General features: G+C 50.5%; 1 protein-coding gene across 5 annotated transcripts in view; it reads left to right on the top strand.

The window, feature by feature from the left end:
* Positions 1-14,293, top strand: part of PHACTR3 (phosphatase and actin regulator 3) — a 206,116-nt gene that overhangs the window by 134,812 nt on the left and 57,011 nt on the right. For all 5 annotated transcript variants that reach the window (XM_059892575.1, XM_059892578.1, XM_059892576.1 and 2 more), the window contains exons 5-7: positions 1,175-1,387; positions 3,984-4,158; positions 4,965-5,212. In XM_059892575.1, the coding sequence (XP_059748558.1) occupies positions 1,175-1,387; positions 3,984-4,158; positions 4,965-5,212 (636 nt within the window). The remainder of the gene's footprint in view (positions 1-1,174; positions 1,388-3,983; positions 4,159-4,964; positions 5,213-14,293) is intronic.

The raw sequence follows: 14,293 nt of genomic DNA, 5'->3' as shown, positions 1-14,293 counted from the left end.
GGTGGGGATGGGAGGCTGCCTCTCTTCTTGTGTCAAGGGAGAAGGAATGGTATATTGGGGATGGTAGGTTTGTGTTTGAGCTCTCCTGCACCACTTGGTCTGATGACCTCAGTTTCCTCTGTAAAGCTGGAGGTAAGGCTGCAAGGGAGGGAGAGAGTAAGAAACTGTGGAGGTAGGCGAGACACAGAGAAGGTCTGAAGCTGAGTGACTGCAGGATGGAGCAGAGCCAAGGGCATAGAGGGAGGGGTCCTGAGATGCCAGGACTGGGACTCCTGTGTCACCGTCTTTCTTCTATAGTGCTCCACAGTGACAGGAGCCAACAGATGGAGGCTGCATCCAGAGATGGGGTTTTCCTAATTAGCTAAGTGGAAAGGAAGTGTGGCATAGGGCCTGAGGGGTGTTGGTGAGATGGTGGTTGAGGGATGGATGATGGAACTTGAGCTGGAGAAAGAGAAGGGGGAAAGAGAGGGTTGATGGGTGGGGAGAAGGCACAGGGGTGGATAGGCAGTGCTCTCGGAGTGGGAGGAACCTGACCAGCCGCTGGAAGAAGAGGGGATGGGGGACGCTGGGCTGGCTGACCCTTCCTCAAAGCTAAATACCCTGCTTCTCTCTCACCACTCAGCTCAGGCTCGCCCAGGGCAGGGCTGTGGAAAACCGGGCACAGAAAATCAATAGCTCAGGGATTTGAGGGTCTGCAATGTGCTAGACATGCATCTCGTTGTTGCTTCTTGGTTAAACCTCACAGCGATCCTGGGAGGGACTCTGGCTGTTACTCCAGTGTCATCTGTGGTGAATGGAGACACAGGAGGTCAGTAACTCATCCAAGGGCACAGAGAAAGTGCAGGGCCAGCTCAGGTCTGATTCCAGAGCCTATGTTGGTGACCAGCAACCCCAGGTGAGGTAGGAGCCTCATGCCACCAGCTGAGGGGGAAAAGGGACAGAGTCACCCACACTCTTGAAGTTGTCTCCCTCTCCCTTCCTTCCCTCCTCTCTCTGCTTCTGATATTTCTGCTGATTTTTGAGCTTCCTGGGAATGGTGTGTGTATGGGAAGTGACCCCTCTGTACTCTGTCCAATGATGACAAGCCCACCCAGCCAAAGCCCCCGCACTGTCTTCACGCCTGCCCCAGTCAGAGAAGCAGTGGTCTGTGTACTCTGTTTTTCCTTTGAACCAGCCAATATGTCGTCAGCATCCAGAGAGGAAGAAGCAGACACCGCCGGCAGCCTCCCACCTAGCACAGATGAGCCCTCTCAAGCCTTAGCTGGGTCCGACTCCCTGGACAGTCCTCCCAGACCCCTGGAGAGATCCGTGGGCCAGCTCCCAAGCCCCCCGCTGCTGCCCACCCCACCGCCCAAGGCAGGCTCCAGAACCACAAGAAGTGTCACAGGTGGGTCTGCGAGCATCTACCCATCCACCCTCTGTCTTTCCTTCCTCTCATCCATCCATGCCTCCCACCGGTCCTGACTGGGCTCTCACTGTGGACTGGCTCTCACCCTTTGCTTCTGTGGGTAGGGCTCTGGGCAGGTCCTGGGGAGCAGAGCTGGAGGTGGGAGGGCGGCCCTTGTTGAGCTTGGTTGACAGGAGCAGGGGCTTGGGCTTCTTTAAGCAAACATGGGGCAATTGTCAAAGATTTCTTCCAGAATCTGAAGGCAGGAGACACAAGCACACCTTTCTATCTGGGTACTCAGGTGTCTGACTGCCCTCCTCTGCTTCTGGGTCAGTGTCTGTCTCTTTCTTCTTACCTTCTCCCTCCCTCCCCTTTACCTCTGGCACCCCCTCTTCCACCTCCCTTCCCCTCCTTCTCTTTCGATCTCTCTGTTCCTTTCCTCCCTTCCCAACCCTGTCTCCCCTCCCTTTCTTTCTCTCTGTCTCACTTCTGATCTCTGCTCACCTCTGTGGGCGCTCCAACCGGCAAAGCAGGCCAGGAATCCACACCAGACTGCAGGGTGGTGGTCAGAGCTGGGAGCCCAGCTAAACAGAGGCCTCCAAGGGCATCTCCTTCTGTAGCTTTGGCCACCCTGGCTGAAAGATCCCAGGACATGGAGACATTGACTTTTCAAGTTTCGGTACATGTTGTCTCATCACTGCTGGAAACAGGAGACACTGCTGCTGTCAGGAAAAGCAGGCCCTTCACAAAGAGCTGATTGTTTTTAAGAATAAATCCTTACACTGCCTCTGAGGGCAGTGGGCATGAAGATGACAGTGGACTGCAGAGCTCAGCAGCATTACTCTAATCCCTGACCGCCAGTGATAATATGACAACTCACCACTTGTCAGGAGCTGCCCAGCCCCAGGTACTCCCAGGAGCCCAGCCCTTGATCCCTGGACCAGCCCTTCTAGGGAGGGAACTCTGCCCTCAGCCCCAGATCCCAGTGTCTGCATACAGCAGGTGCTCAGCAAGTGCAGGTGACTGATCAAAGGAACAGTCAGGTGATGTGACCCCCTTATCTGCCTCCTGCCTCTTTCTGCATCTCTGGGAATGAGTCAGAGCGTTCAGTCCTTGGTTGACGTGGTCACACAGATGAAGTTTTGAGGCAAATAACACTGTCCTGTATTTTGTTACTATCTTCGCAGTAATCCCCATTCCATCCATTGAAACATAAATCAGTGGCTAAGGAAAATCCACTGGCTAAGGCACCATCCCCCCACTTTATTCTGGCTCCTGTGTAATTTGCTTAGAGACTTTCTTCCCACATTGTGCTTGGATGCGATCAGACCTCAGCCCATTTTGTCTCCCATGACCCCTCCACTCTCTCCATGTCTTAAATCGTGGGTCCTAGGGGCCTGTGGTCAGCTCCTCTGACTCCCACCTGCCCCTCAGGGGTGAGGAATCTGAGGACTGGATTAGGAGTGGGAGAGGACAGGAGGGTTACCTGCTGCGGACTTCTGCCTGGATCCCTTGTAGCTGAGTCTGCATTTTGGCAACTTTGTCTTAATTTCCTTTAGGGGCGCGATGTTTGCTTCAACATGTGGCCACTAGGCGGCAGCAGAGGAGGAGGAAGGGCAGAGGAGCCTGGTGGGAGATAGTCCATGGGGTCAGTCCCACTGAGTACACACACGCATGGCGTTTAACACTTTTAAAATATGTTGCCTATTTTTTAAACATATCAAAATATGTCTCAATATTAAACTGAATCACTTAGCTGTACACCTGAAATTAACACAATATTGTAAATCAACTACGTGTGAGTGTTCAGTTGCAAAGTCGTGTTCAACTCTTTTGCAACCCCGTGGACTGAAGCCCACCAGGCTCCTCTATCCATGGGATTTTCCAGGCAAGGATACTGGAGTGGGTTGCCATTTCCTTCTCCAGGAATCTTCCTGACCCAGGGATCGAACCTGCATCTCCTGCATTGGCAGGTGGATTCTTTACTGCTGAGCCACCAGGGAAGCCCGAATCAACTATACTTCAATTTATATAAAAAAAGAGAAGCGTATTAAAATATGATTGGGAACAACCTGTGGGGCCCTGGGACTTGTCATCAGCCCAGATCTTGTCCCGAGGAGAATGGGAGAGCCATGATCAGAAGACTCCCACAAGGAGAGGTGCAGATTGGAGGCAGACGCGAATGGGTGATGGGGAAGCAAAGGGAGGCTATGGTGGTGGTCCAGGCTGAGCAATGGCTATAGAGCTTGGGGAGTTCTTCCAGCTTCTGCAAGAGGAAGTATGGCTTCAGGAGGTCAAGTTTGTCATAGAGAAATAGGAAGGGGGCTTTCCATGCCTGAGACCCCGCCAAGGGCCTGTGGGTACTGCCATCCATTCAGCTCAGGGGTCCCAAGGATGGAGGGGAACCGATCAGGGATGTACCCATCTCCGTCTTTGCAGGGAGGGAGCTGGGCACAGCATCTCAGATAGGATGCTAGTGAGTTCACCTGGCCTGGAGCCCTGCGTCCTCTCTGCTCACGGGCTCCTGTGTTTCAGCAAAGCCCCTCATTTCTGACCCCAAAGACTTATCTTCTTACTGGTTCTTCTCATGCCCCAGGCCAGGCCACACTCTTTCAAGGCTCTGGCGGGAAAAGTACTGACTCTTCCCTCCGAGGACAGCTTTCCACGCCCACGGGGTCTCCTCATCTCACCACTGTCCACCGGCCTCTGCCCCCCAGCCGCGTCATTGAGGAGCTGCACAGAGCACTGGCCACCAAGCACCGCCAGGACAGGTGAGGCCCCTCCTCTGGCAGGGGGACCTGTGTGCCTGAACCCCCCATCCAAGGCCAGTCTCACTGGGGGCAGTCACAGGGGATGGGTCCAGGCTGGCCTCATAGCTCTGCTCTCACTATCCTGGAATTCTCAGTTGTTGAGCAAGGTGCTTCCTTTTTCAGTTTTGCACCGGGCTCTGCAGCTGGTTGGTAGCTGGTCTCAGTGGCCACATTCTGAGAGGGATAGGGTGGGAATTGTACACATGAGAACCAGGCACAAAAGCCCCTGTGTTTCCCCTGGAAGGTCCAGGGACCCAGGGTCGAGTGGGAGCATCACACGAGAGGATTGAGAGGGAGAAGTAGCCGTTATGTTGTCTGGGGACTCTGATCGCGTCCCATTTTCATCTGGCGAGAGCACAGGTAACCTGCCCGGAAGCTGACTCTTACTCTTGACCTCACATGCCTCATAGGCTGAAGACTAGTGAGTCATTGGACGGCAAAACAGATACCAGAATACGTACGTGGCTTGGCAGAAATATTGGGCAAAGAAGATGCCCTGCTTGGTTCTTAGGAAATCCTTGATCTGCACGTTGGCGGTGCTGTCTCAGCAGGTTTTGTTACATGCGTGTCAGCATCATTCAGAGCAACACATTCTGAGCAGCCTTGGGCTGAAAGCCCTGTGAGCCCCTGGCACTTCTTTTCCTGAGCATCAGTTGCACACACTCGGGGGCCGTCTTTGCAAAGCCCGTTATAAGTCTTCAGGTCAACTTTGCAGGGTGTCCAGGTGACGGGGACAGTGAATAACCTGTGCTGCATCTCTGATTCAGCTTCCAAGGCAGGGACAGTAAAGGGTCCCCGAAGAAGCGCGTGGACGTCCGGCTGTCGAGGACGTGCAGCGTGGAGCGGGGCAAGGAGCGGGAGGAGGCCTGGAGCTTCGACGGGGCCTCTGACGGTAAGCGGACTGTGGCCAAGGAGTCTGAGGAGAATAAGGAGAACCTGATCCTGAATTCTGAACTCAAGGACGACCTGCTCTTGTATCAGGACGAAGAGGCCCTGAACGACTCCATCATCTCTGGTGAGCAGAGGGTGGGTCTCTCGGGGCGGGAGCCTCCTTCCAGAGGCATGGAGCCCAAGTGCAGGTTTGGGGGTTCTGCTGCTGCCAGAGCCGAGGGCACAGGGTGGAGGGCATGTGCCAGGGAGTAATGGAGAGAGATGCCCCATTGTATGTGAGCTGCGGCCTGTGGGCTGGCTCAGGGCACAATTAGGAGGAACCCGAGGAGACGTGTTTGATTCTGACAGTCGCATATACATCTTCATGTGTATTTGAAAAAACAAAGGGGCCTCAGCCAGCGACTGACAGGGTCAGTGCTTGGGAGGATGTGGCAGGATGTCGTGTTGGTGGCACTTGGATTGCCAGCATTTGGAGGATGTAGCAGAAAATGTTAATAAGAAAGCAAGATGAGATGGAAGAGGGAGGGCAGGCTGATGCCAGTGGTCATCTCAGAACTACTATAAAGCCGGCAGCGTCTGCTTGTTCAGGACCATGTGTCCACCAGGTCCTTGGAGGTCTGTCTGTCCTCAAAATGTGTTCTCCAGGTTAGAATATTTGCTCTGTTTTACCCTTGAGGATATGGGGGCTCGCGAGACAAAGCACTGTAGACCCTCGTGATAATGGGTACTCAGTCCTGATGTGAGCTGTGCTGAGCACCGTCTCTTGCAGGAGGGTCACGAGTGACACGACTGTAAGGCCTTTAGGGGAGGCTTATTGTTCCTCCTGAAAGCATCTCATGGGGACAATCACGACAGTCTGCAGGGAGCCCCTGGGGACCTGGTCCCAGTGTTGATGGAAAACGGAAGTGTTGGTATTGACTGTGACTTGGTTGGTAATAAGGGCATCAGGCGGGGGCGGCCGTGACCAGGTGGACAGACCAGGAGCCCAGGACTGGATACTGGCCTTGGCTGTCACCCCCTCCTGTGACCTTGCATCCCTCTGGACCTTGTCCACTTTGGGTCTGGTGAAGCACTTCCGGGAGCACCAGCTGTAGTGTGTGTGTTGGCGGGGTCGGGGTGGAATGAAGCTCACATGTGGTTGGAAGTGGCTGACAGAAGTCAAACCAGGGTCTTCATGTCAGAAACCTAGAGCCAAAGACCCTGGACATCTGAGAAGACGCTGAAGCCTGTGGTGTTTCCCAGACTTACCTGGTTCTGGGACTTTTCCCCTTAAACACCCATCAGCCTCCTACAGGACAGGGTGACATCTGAGAATGGCTGATGTAGGCAGGGATCAGGGTTGAAGCAGGTCCCTCAGCCTCGGCAACACTGAGGCCTGGACGATCCTCTGTGTGGGGCTGCCCTGTGCCTTGTATGGTGTTTGGAGCTCCCCTGGCCTCTGCCCACTGCTCAAGGGAAGGACCTCCCTGCCTGTTTGAGCTGCGAGGGGCTCCAGCTGGCTTTGCCTGTGGCTGCATCAGTCAGATCGCTGCCACCGTCTTGCATCAGCTCTTGTGTGTCCTCTCCTTCCCTTATCTTGGGATTTAGGGCCCATCTGGATGATCCTGGATGATCTCCTCATTTTAAGATCCTTACCTTAATTACATCTGCAAAAGCAAATTACATCTTTTTTTTTCCCCCAAATAAGGTCACGTTCCCAGGTTCTGGGTACACCAATCTTTGGGGGTCGCGGTCCACCTGGAGCAGCTGCTCCTGATGATGTAACATATTCCTCTTCCCATGGAGCCAGGGTCACCCCCAGGGCCTTTTACCCCCCAACCCTACCAACTCCATCATCAGGCCCTCAGCTGTGGGACCACCTGCAGCCTGGGCGGGTCCCCACCTACCTCTGCCTCCTCCTCACTGATCAGATCAAACTCCCTCATCCTCCACTCTAAAGACAGCACTCTGACCCTTCCTTCAGTGCTCCGCACAGTGGTAATTTTACCGTGATTTTTGTGATTATCTATCTTCCAAAGTGAAGTGTTTGTTGCTCAGTTGCATCTGACTTTGCAGCTCTTTGGACTGTAGCCCGCCAGGCTCCTCTGTCCATAGGATTTTCCAGGCAAGAGTACTAGAGAGGGTTACCATTCCCTTCTCCAGGAGATCTTCCTGATCCAGGGATCAAACCTGGGTCTTCTGCGTTGGAGGTGGCTTCATTACTGTCTGAGCCTCCAGGGAAGTCTCTCTGTCTCTTCACAAATCTATCCATTATTCAATTATTATGCGTTTCACTGCTGTCCGCGCGAGGGCTGGTGCCTCTCATCCACACACACCCAGGTCTATGTAGGAGTGAGTGGGTAGCTGCTGGGTGAACGGCTTTGACTGCATCTGCCTATCCAATGGTCCTCCAGCCCATGTGCCCTGAGCTCTAAGAGATCCCCTGTGGACTCAGCACGTCCACTGGAGTCTTGGAGGTGTCTCTGACCTGACCCCTTCGGATCTAAGCTCTCGACCTTTGCCTCCAAACCCAGACTGTTCCTGTCCCCATGAGCAGGACCTCTGACCTTCCATGACCTGGGGCCATCTCACCACTCTTGGCCTTGCACCTGACATGCAGATGGCGCCTCCTTGGAGATGTCAGGCCGATTCTCCTCTGTTGAGCTGCTCCGTCCTCTCTCGCCTGGACTCAGCCTCCCCCGGGCCCCCCTGCCTCTGCCATCACCCCTGTTCTAGCCCCTCCACACAGATGGACATCGGGCAACGTCATCCCTTGCTCACACCCCTCCAGGGGCTTCCTGCGGGTTTAATGCAGGTCCTCACCACGACCCCTGTGGCCTGTCCCCGTCACCTGGCTTGTCTCCTCCTGGGCCCCCGGGGACCTGGCCACAGCCGCTACCTCCACATGCACTTACCACAGGGCTCCCATTCCCACTGAGTAGGAGGTATGTGCAGCTCCACTGGGTTTAAAATGCCACCTCCTCCAGGAAGGTGGCAGGCATAAACAGGTGACTCTTCCCCACCACGGCCCTGCTGGCCCCTCCCTCACCTTCTGTCCCCGAGTCCTCTCCCCACCAGCACAGATGCCTGAAGTCAGGGCTTCATCAGGTAGAGGTTCCTGCCATGTCCGCAGCCCCACGTGCTACACACACAATAAGTATCATGTGTGACTGGGTGTTGGGATGGAAGGAGGTGGTGTCTGTAGTCTCCTGTGGGGATCAGCCACTTTCCTCCTCTGAGGTTTCTCCCAGGGTGTGGGTCAACCCTGAGTCTCGTGTTGTTTGTCTCCAAAAACCGGTGTCCTTAACTGAACTTGGAGATTGACAGTGTTGGGAACGGGGAGGGTAGAACTCATTCTAGAAGCTCTGCTGATGTTATCATGCCCAGGGTCCCACCAGGCTGTGCTTGGGAAGGGCTGCGCTGATTATATTTGCAAACCTGGGCAAAGCTGCCCCTCCTGTGGGTACCAGCACTGGGGCTCAAGGTTGAGGGCTCACATCCAACCCTTCGAGCATCCCTGGAGGGCTGGGCCCGTTGCACACAGTGAGGCATACCTGGAGAGCCCCACATCCAGAGGAGCCCTGACATCTGTGGCTGAGGCCGTGGTACACAATCTGGGATCCCTGAACCCTGAAATCCAGTACAGAATGTGGGCTCTTCACCTTTATTATGCTCTCGTGTGTGTCCGTAGCTCCCTCAGAGTTACGGATCTCTGGGACAAAATGCTTGGAGGGAGAAATTCCATATCAGTTCTGGAAAAAGTCTACACATCTTACTTTCGGGGGAAAATGATTCACCATGGGAAAAACTCATGAACACATTCTGCTTTGCCCGGTAGGGCAGCAGCAAAGATCAGCTTTTCTTGGCTTCTCTCGAGTTCAAACCCCACTCCTAGGGTCACAGCTGGCATGTTATTTGTAGATCTCTGAGGTGCAGAAGTGGTGCTAGTGGTAAAGAACCTGCCTGCATCCTAACCTGCAGGGATTAAATGCAGGAGACATAAAAGACGCAGGTTCAATCCCTGGGTTAGGAAGATCCCCTAGAGGAGGAAATAGCAACCCACTCTAGTATTCTTGCTTGGAGAATCCCATGGACAGAGGAGCCTGGAGGGACTACAGTTTATAGGGTCACAGAGAATCGGACACAGCTGAAGCAACTTAGGACTGACAGACGGAGGTGCAGAAGGAGAGAAGTGCCAGGCGGCAGCTTCATCGATTATTCATCACAGACACTGCACTCAGTTCAGTAGCTCAGTCGTGTCTGACTCTTTGCAACCCCATGGACTGCAGCACGCCAGGCCTCCCTGTCCATCTCCAACTCCCAGAATCACTCAGACTCATGTCCATTGAGTCAGTGATACCATCGAACCATCTCATCCTCTGTCATCCCCTTCTCCTCCAGCCTTTAATCTTTGCCGGCATCAGGGTCTTTTCAAATGAGTTAGTTTCACGTCGGGTGGCCAAAGTATTGGAGTTTCAGCTTCAGCATCAGTCCTTCTAATGAACACCCAGGACTGATCTCCTTTAGGATGGACTGGTTGGATCTCCTTGCTGTCCAAGGGACTCTCAAGTGTCTTCTCCAACCCCACAGTTCAAAACCATCAATTCTTTGGCGCTCAGCTTTCTTCACAGTCCAACTCTCACATCCATACATGACCACTGGAAAAACCATAGCCTTGACTAGATGGACCTTTTGGCAAAGTAATGTCTCTGCTTTTCAATATGCTGTCTAGGTTGGTCATAGTTTTTCTTCCAAGGAGCAAGCGTCTTTTAATTTCATGGCTGCAATCACCGTCTGCAGTGATTTTGGAGCCCCCCAAAATAAAGTCTGACACTGTTTCCACTGCTTCTCCATCTATTTGCCATGAAGTGATGGGACCAGATGCCATGATCTTCGTTTTCTGAATGTTGAGCTTTAAGCCAACTTTTTCACCCTCCTCTTTCACTTTCATCAAGAGGCTCTTTATAGTTCTTCTTCACTTTCTGCCGTAAGGGTAGTGTCATCTGCATATCTGAGGTTATTGATATTTCCCCAGGCAATCTTGATTCCAGCTTGTGCTTCATCCAGCCCAGCTTTTCTCATAATGTACTCCGCATAGAAGTTAAATAAGCAGGGTGACAATATACAGCCTTGACATACTTCTTTTCCTATTTGGAACCAGTCTGTTGTTCCATGTCCGGTTCTAACTGTTGCTTCCTGGCCTGCATACAGGTTTCTCAAGAGGCAGGTCAGGTGGTCTGGTATTCCCATCTCTTTTAGAATTTTCCGCAGTTTATTGTGATCCACACAGTCAAAGGCTTTGGCATAGTCAATAAAGCAGAAATAGATGTTTTTCTGGAATTCTCTTGCTTTTTCAATTATCCAACAGATGTTGGCAATTTGATCTCTGATTCCTCTGCCTTTTCTAAAACCAGCTTGAACATCTAGAAGTTCATGGTTCACATATTGCTGAAGCCTGGCTTGGAGAATTTTGAGCATTACTTTACTAGTGTGTGAGATGAGTGCAATTGTAAGTTAGTTTGAGCATTCTTTGGCATTTCCTTTCTTTGGGATTGGAATGAAAACTGACCTTTTCCAGTCCTGTGGCCACTGCTGAGTTTTCCAAATTTGCTGGCATATTGAGTGCAGCACTTTCACAGCATCATCTTTCAGGATTTCAAATAGCTCAACTGGAATTCCATCACCTCCACTAGCTCTGTTTGTAGTGATGCTTCCTAAGGCCCACTTGACTTCACATTCCAGGATGTCTGGCTCTCGGTGAGTGATCACACCATCATGATTATCTGAGTCGTGAAGATCTTTTTGTATAGTTCTTCTGTGTATTCTTGCTACCTCTTCTTAATATCTTCTGCTTCTGTTATGTCCACATCATTTCTGTTCTTTATTGAGCCTATCTTTGCATGAAGTGTTCCCTTGGTATCTCTAATTTTCTTGAAGAAACTGCACTGGTATTTATTTATCCTCATAACTTGGCGTTGACGGATCCTTTGCATGTGATGTCTGTCTGGTGTCACCACTCCGGGAAGTGTTTGTTATCAAACATCTCATCCACCAGAATCCTCCAGTAGCATCTACATTAGGGCTTAATTCTTGAGGTGGTGGGGGCCCCGTCTGAGGCAGACCTGCCCCTGACTCAGCTGTCCTGATCAGACTGTCCTGTTGGTTCTGGTTGAAGTGAAAAGTGTTTGCTGTAGTCTGGGTCTGACCGTTGGATTTCCATGCAAGGCAAACATGGTGCCTTGATCAGTTCAGAGAGATGTGTTACGGGCTATGTGTTTAAGTCTCCTGCCACGTGTACATGCTCTCAGACACGTTTTCACACATACCCGGGCACATACCCGATACCTTTATGGGCATGTGCAGTCAGCGCCAGACAACGGCAGGACACGCAGCATGTTCTCAGGTCCATCAAAGGTAACTTTTAGAAAAGATTTTGCTTTTTAGTCCCTGGTGATCTAGTGGTTAGGATTCGGTGCTGTCACCGTCATGGGCCAGGTTCAATTCCCCAGTACGGGAAGCATTTGTTTGGACTTCCCTGGTGGCTCAGACGTTAAAGAATCTGCCTGCAATGCAGGAGACCTGGGTTCAATCCCTGGGTCTGGAAGTTCCCCTGGAGAAGGGAATGGCAACCCACTCCAGTATTCTTGCCTGGGGAATTGCATGGACATAGGAGCCTGACAAGCCTGTGATCCATGGGATCACAAAGAGCCGGACATGGCTGAGTGAGTAACCCAACAGCATGCTTTTTAGAGCAATTTTAGGTTCATAGCAAACTAAGAGCGAATAGTTTTCCCCTATCCCCGGCCCCATACCTGCACAGGCTCCCCACCCCAGCACATCATCAACACCCTCTCCAGAGTGGCGGCATCTGTTACAACCAATGAACCTACATTGACGCATCGCCCGAAGTCCGTACTTTAATTCAGGTTTGTCCTTGGTGTGTATGTGCTGTGATTTTGAACAAATGGACAGTGACATGTCCATCTTTATGTTGTCAGTAGAGGGTTTTCACCGCCCTGACGATCCTCTGTGCTCTGTCTGCTCGTTCCTCCCTCTCCTCGACCCCTGGCAGTGCTCATCCTCTTTCTGTCTCCATGATTTGCCTTTTCCAGCGTGGCACAGTCGGAGTCACACAGTAGGCAGTCTTTTCACCTCGGCTTCTTTCTCGCAGGAATATACATTTTATGTTTCTGCTGTGTCACTTTGTAGTTGGATGACTCTTTTAATTTTTTTCCTTCCCCCCCTTATTTTTACTTCTTCCTAGTTTTTTTTTTTTTGTGATATAATTGATAAATAATTAGTAAGTTAGGTGTGCAGCATAATGTTCTTCACTTACCTACATCCTGAAATGAATTTCACAAAAGCGTAGTAAACATCTATCATCTCATATAGATACAAAATTAAAGAAGAAACATTTTTTTCTTGTGAGGAGAACTCTTAGGACTTACTCCTTTAAAATTCATATATAACAAACATCAATGTTAACTATTGATCATATTTATCATGTACATTACATTCCTTGTTTATCTTATAGCTGGAAATTTGTACCTTTTGACCACCTTCATCCAATTCCTCTTCCTTCCACCCCTTGCTGCTGGTGACCTCAAGTCTGATCTCTCTTTCTGTGAGTTTGCTTTTGAACCTACAACACTATGTTAGTTCCTGGTACACAACAGAGTGATTCAGTATTTCTGTACATTTCAGAATGGTCTCCGTAGGTCTAGGTACCATCTGTCACCATACGAGGATATCGCTTAATTATTGGCCATGCTCCCCACACTGTACATTTCCTGCCTGTGACTCACTCATTATTTAACTGGGAGTTTGTGCCTCTTCATCTCCTTCACCTGTTTCTCGCCTCCTCACACCCTCATTTCTTTTTCACACAGAATAATATTCCACTGTCTAGATGTACCACAGTTTATTTACCCTTTCCCCTACCAAAGGAAGTCTTGGTTGTTTCTAAGTTTCAGCAACTATGAACAAAGCTGCTGTAAGCATCATGTGTAGGTTTTTGTGTGGATAAGTTTTCAAATCCTTTGGGTGAATACCAATGCATGCAGTTGTTGGATCATGGGGTAAAGAGTTTGTTGAGTTTTGTAAGAAACCCCCAGTCTTCCAGGATGACTGTACCGTTTTCTGCTCCCACCAGCACTGGGAGAACGTTCCTGTTGCCCCACATCCTGACCCTCATTTGGTTGGCTGTTGGTGTGCTGGATATTGGCCATTCTGATAGGTTTGTAGTGGTATCGCATTATTGTTTTACACATTTCCCTGGTGGCACATGACATGGAGCATCTTTGGCAACCCACCCCAGTATGCTTGCCTGGAAAATCTCATGCACAGAGGAGCCTGGTGGGCTACAGTCCATGGGGTCGCAAAGCGTCGGACAAGACTGAGCGACTAGCGCACAGCGACACATGAGATGGAGCATCTTTTCATTTGTTGATTTGCCATCTGTATCCAAACAGTGAGGTGTCTGTTAAGGTTTTGGACCATTTTTTTAATTGGGTGGTTTGTTTTCTTATTGTTGAGTTTTAAGCGTTTTTGGTATATTTTGGATGACATTTGTTTATCAGATATATTTCGAAAATGTTAATTCCCAGTCCATAACTCTTCTCATCATACTCCTAACATTGTCTTTAACAGAAGTTTTAACTTCATGAACTCCAACCAATTAATTGCTTTATTCCTTGAAGTGTGCCTTTGCTCTTGTATATAAAAAGTCATTGCTATGCTTTAGGTCACCTTGGGTACTTCCTGTGTGATCTCGGATTTTTATCATGTAATAGTTTGTATCTTGGTCTGTGATCCACTCAATTCATTTTTGTGAAGGGAGGAAGGTCTGTGTCTAGGTTCATTTTTTGTTTTCAGTTTTGTATCTGGGTGTCCAGTTGTTCCAACACCATTTGTTGAAAAAGATTATAGAAGTCCATCTTTGTCTCTCGTTACTTTTGTGACTTGAAGTCTGCTTTCTCTGATATAAGTATGGCTACATCCACTTCCTTTAGCTGCTGTTTGCTTATAGTATCGTCTTCTATACCCTCACTTTGAACCTGTGTTTGTCTTTAAAGCTAGGACATGTGTCTCCTGGAGGCAGCATATGGTTGTCTCGTTGTTTTTTGTCTTTCTGCCAAAACAAAAGGCTTTGTTGAAAAGGGCCACTTGAGCGGAGAGCAGCAGGGTCAGGGAACCCTGGAGAAGTGCCTCGTGGGTCTTACTTTTC

This window comes from Bos taurus, chromosome 13 (assembly GCF_002263795.3).
Source record: "Bos taurus isolate L1 Dominette 01449 registration number 42190680 breed Hereford chromosome 13, ARS-UCD2.0, whole genome shotgun sequence".
Classification (NCBI taxonomy): Eukaryota; Metazoa; Chordata; class Mammalia; order Artiodactyla; family Bovidae; genus Bos; species Bos taurus.
The sequence above is the reverse complement of the archived record's forward strand: the minus strand, read 5'-3'. Positions and strand labels throughout refer to the sequence as shown.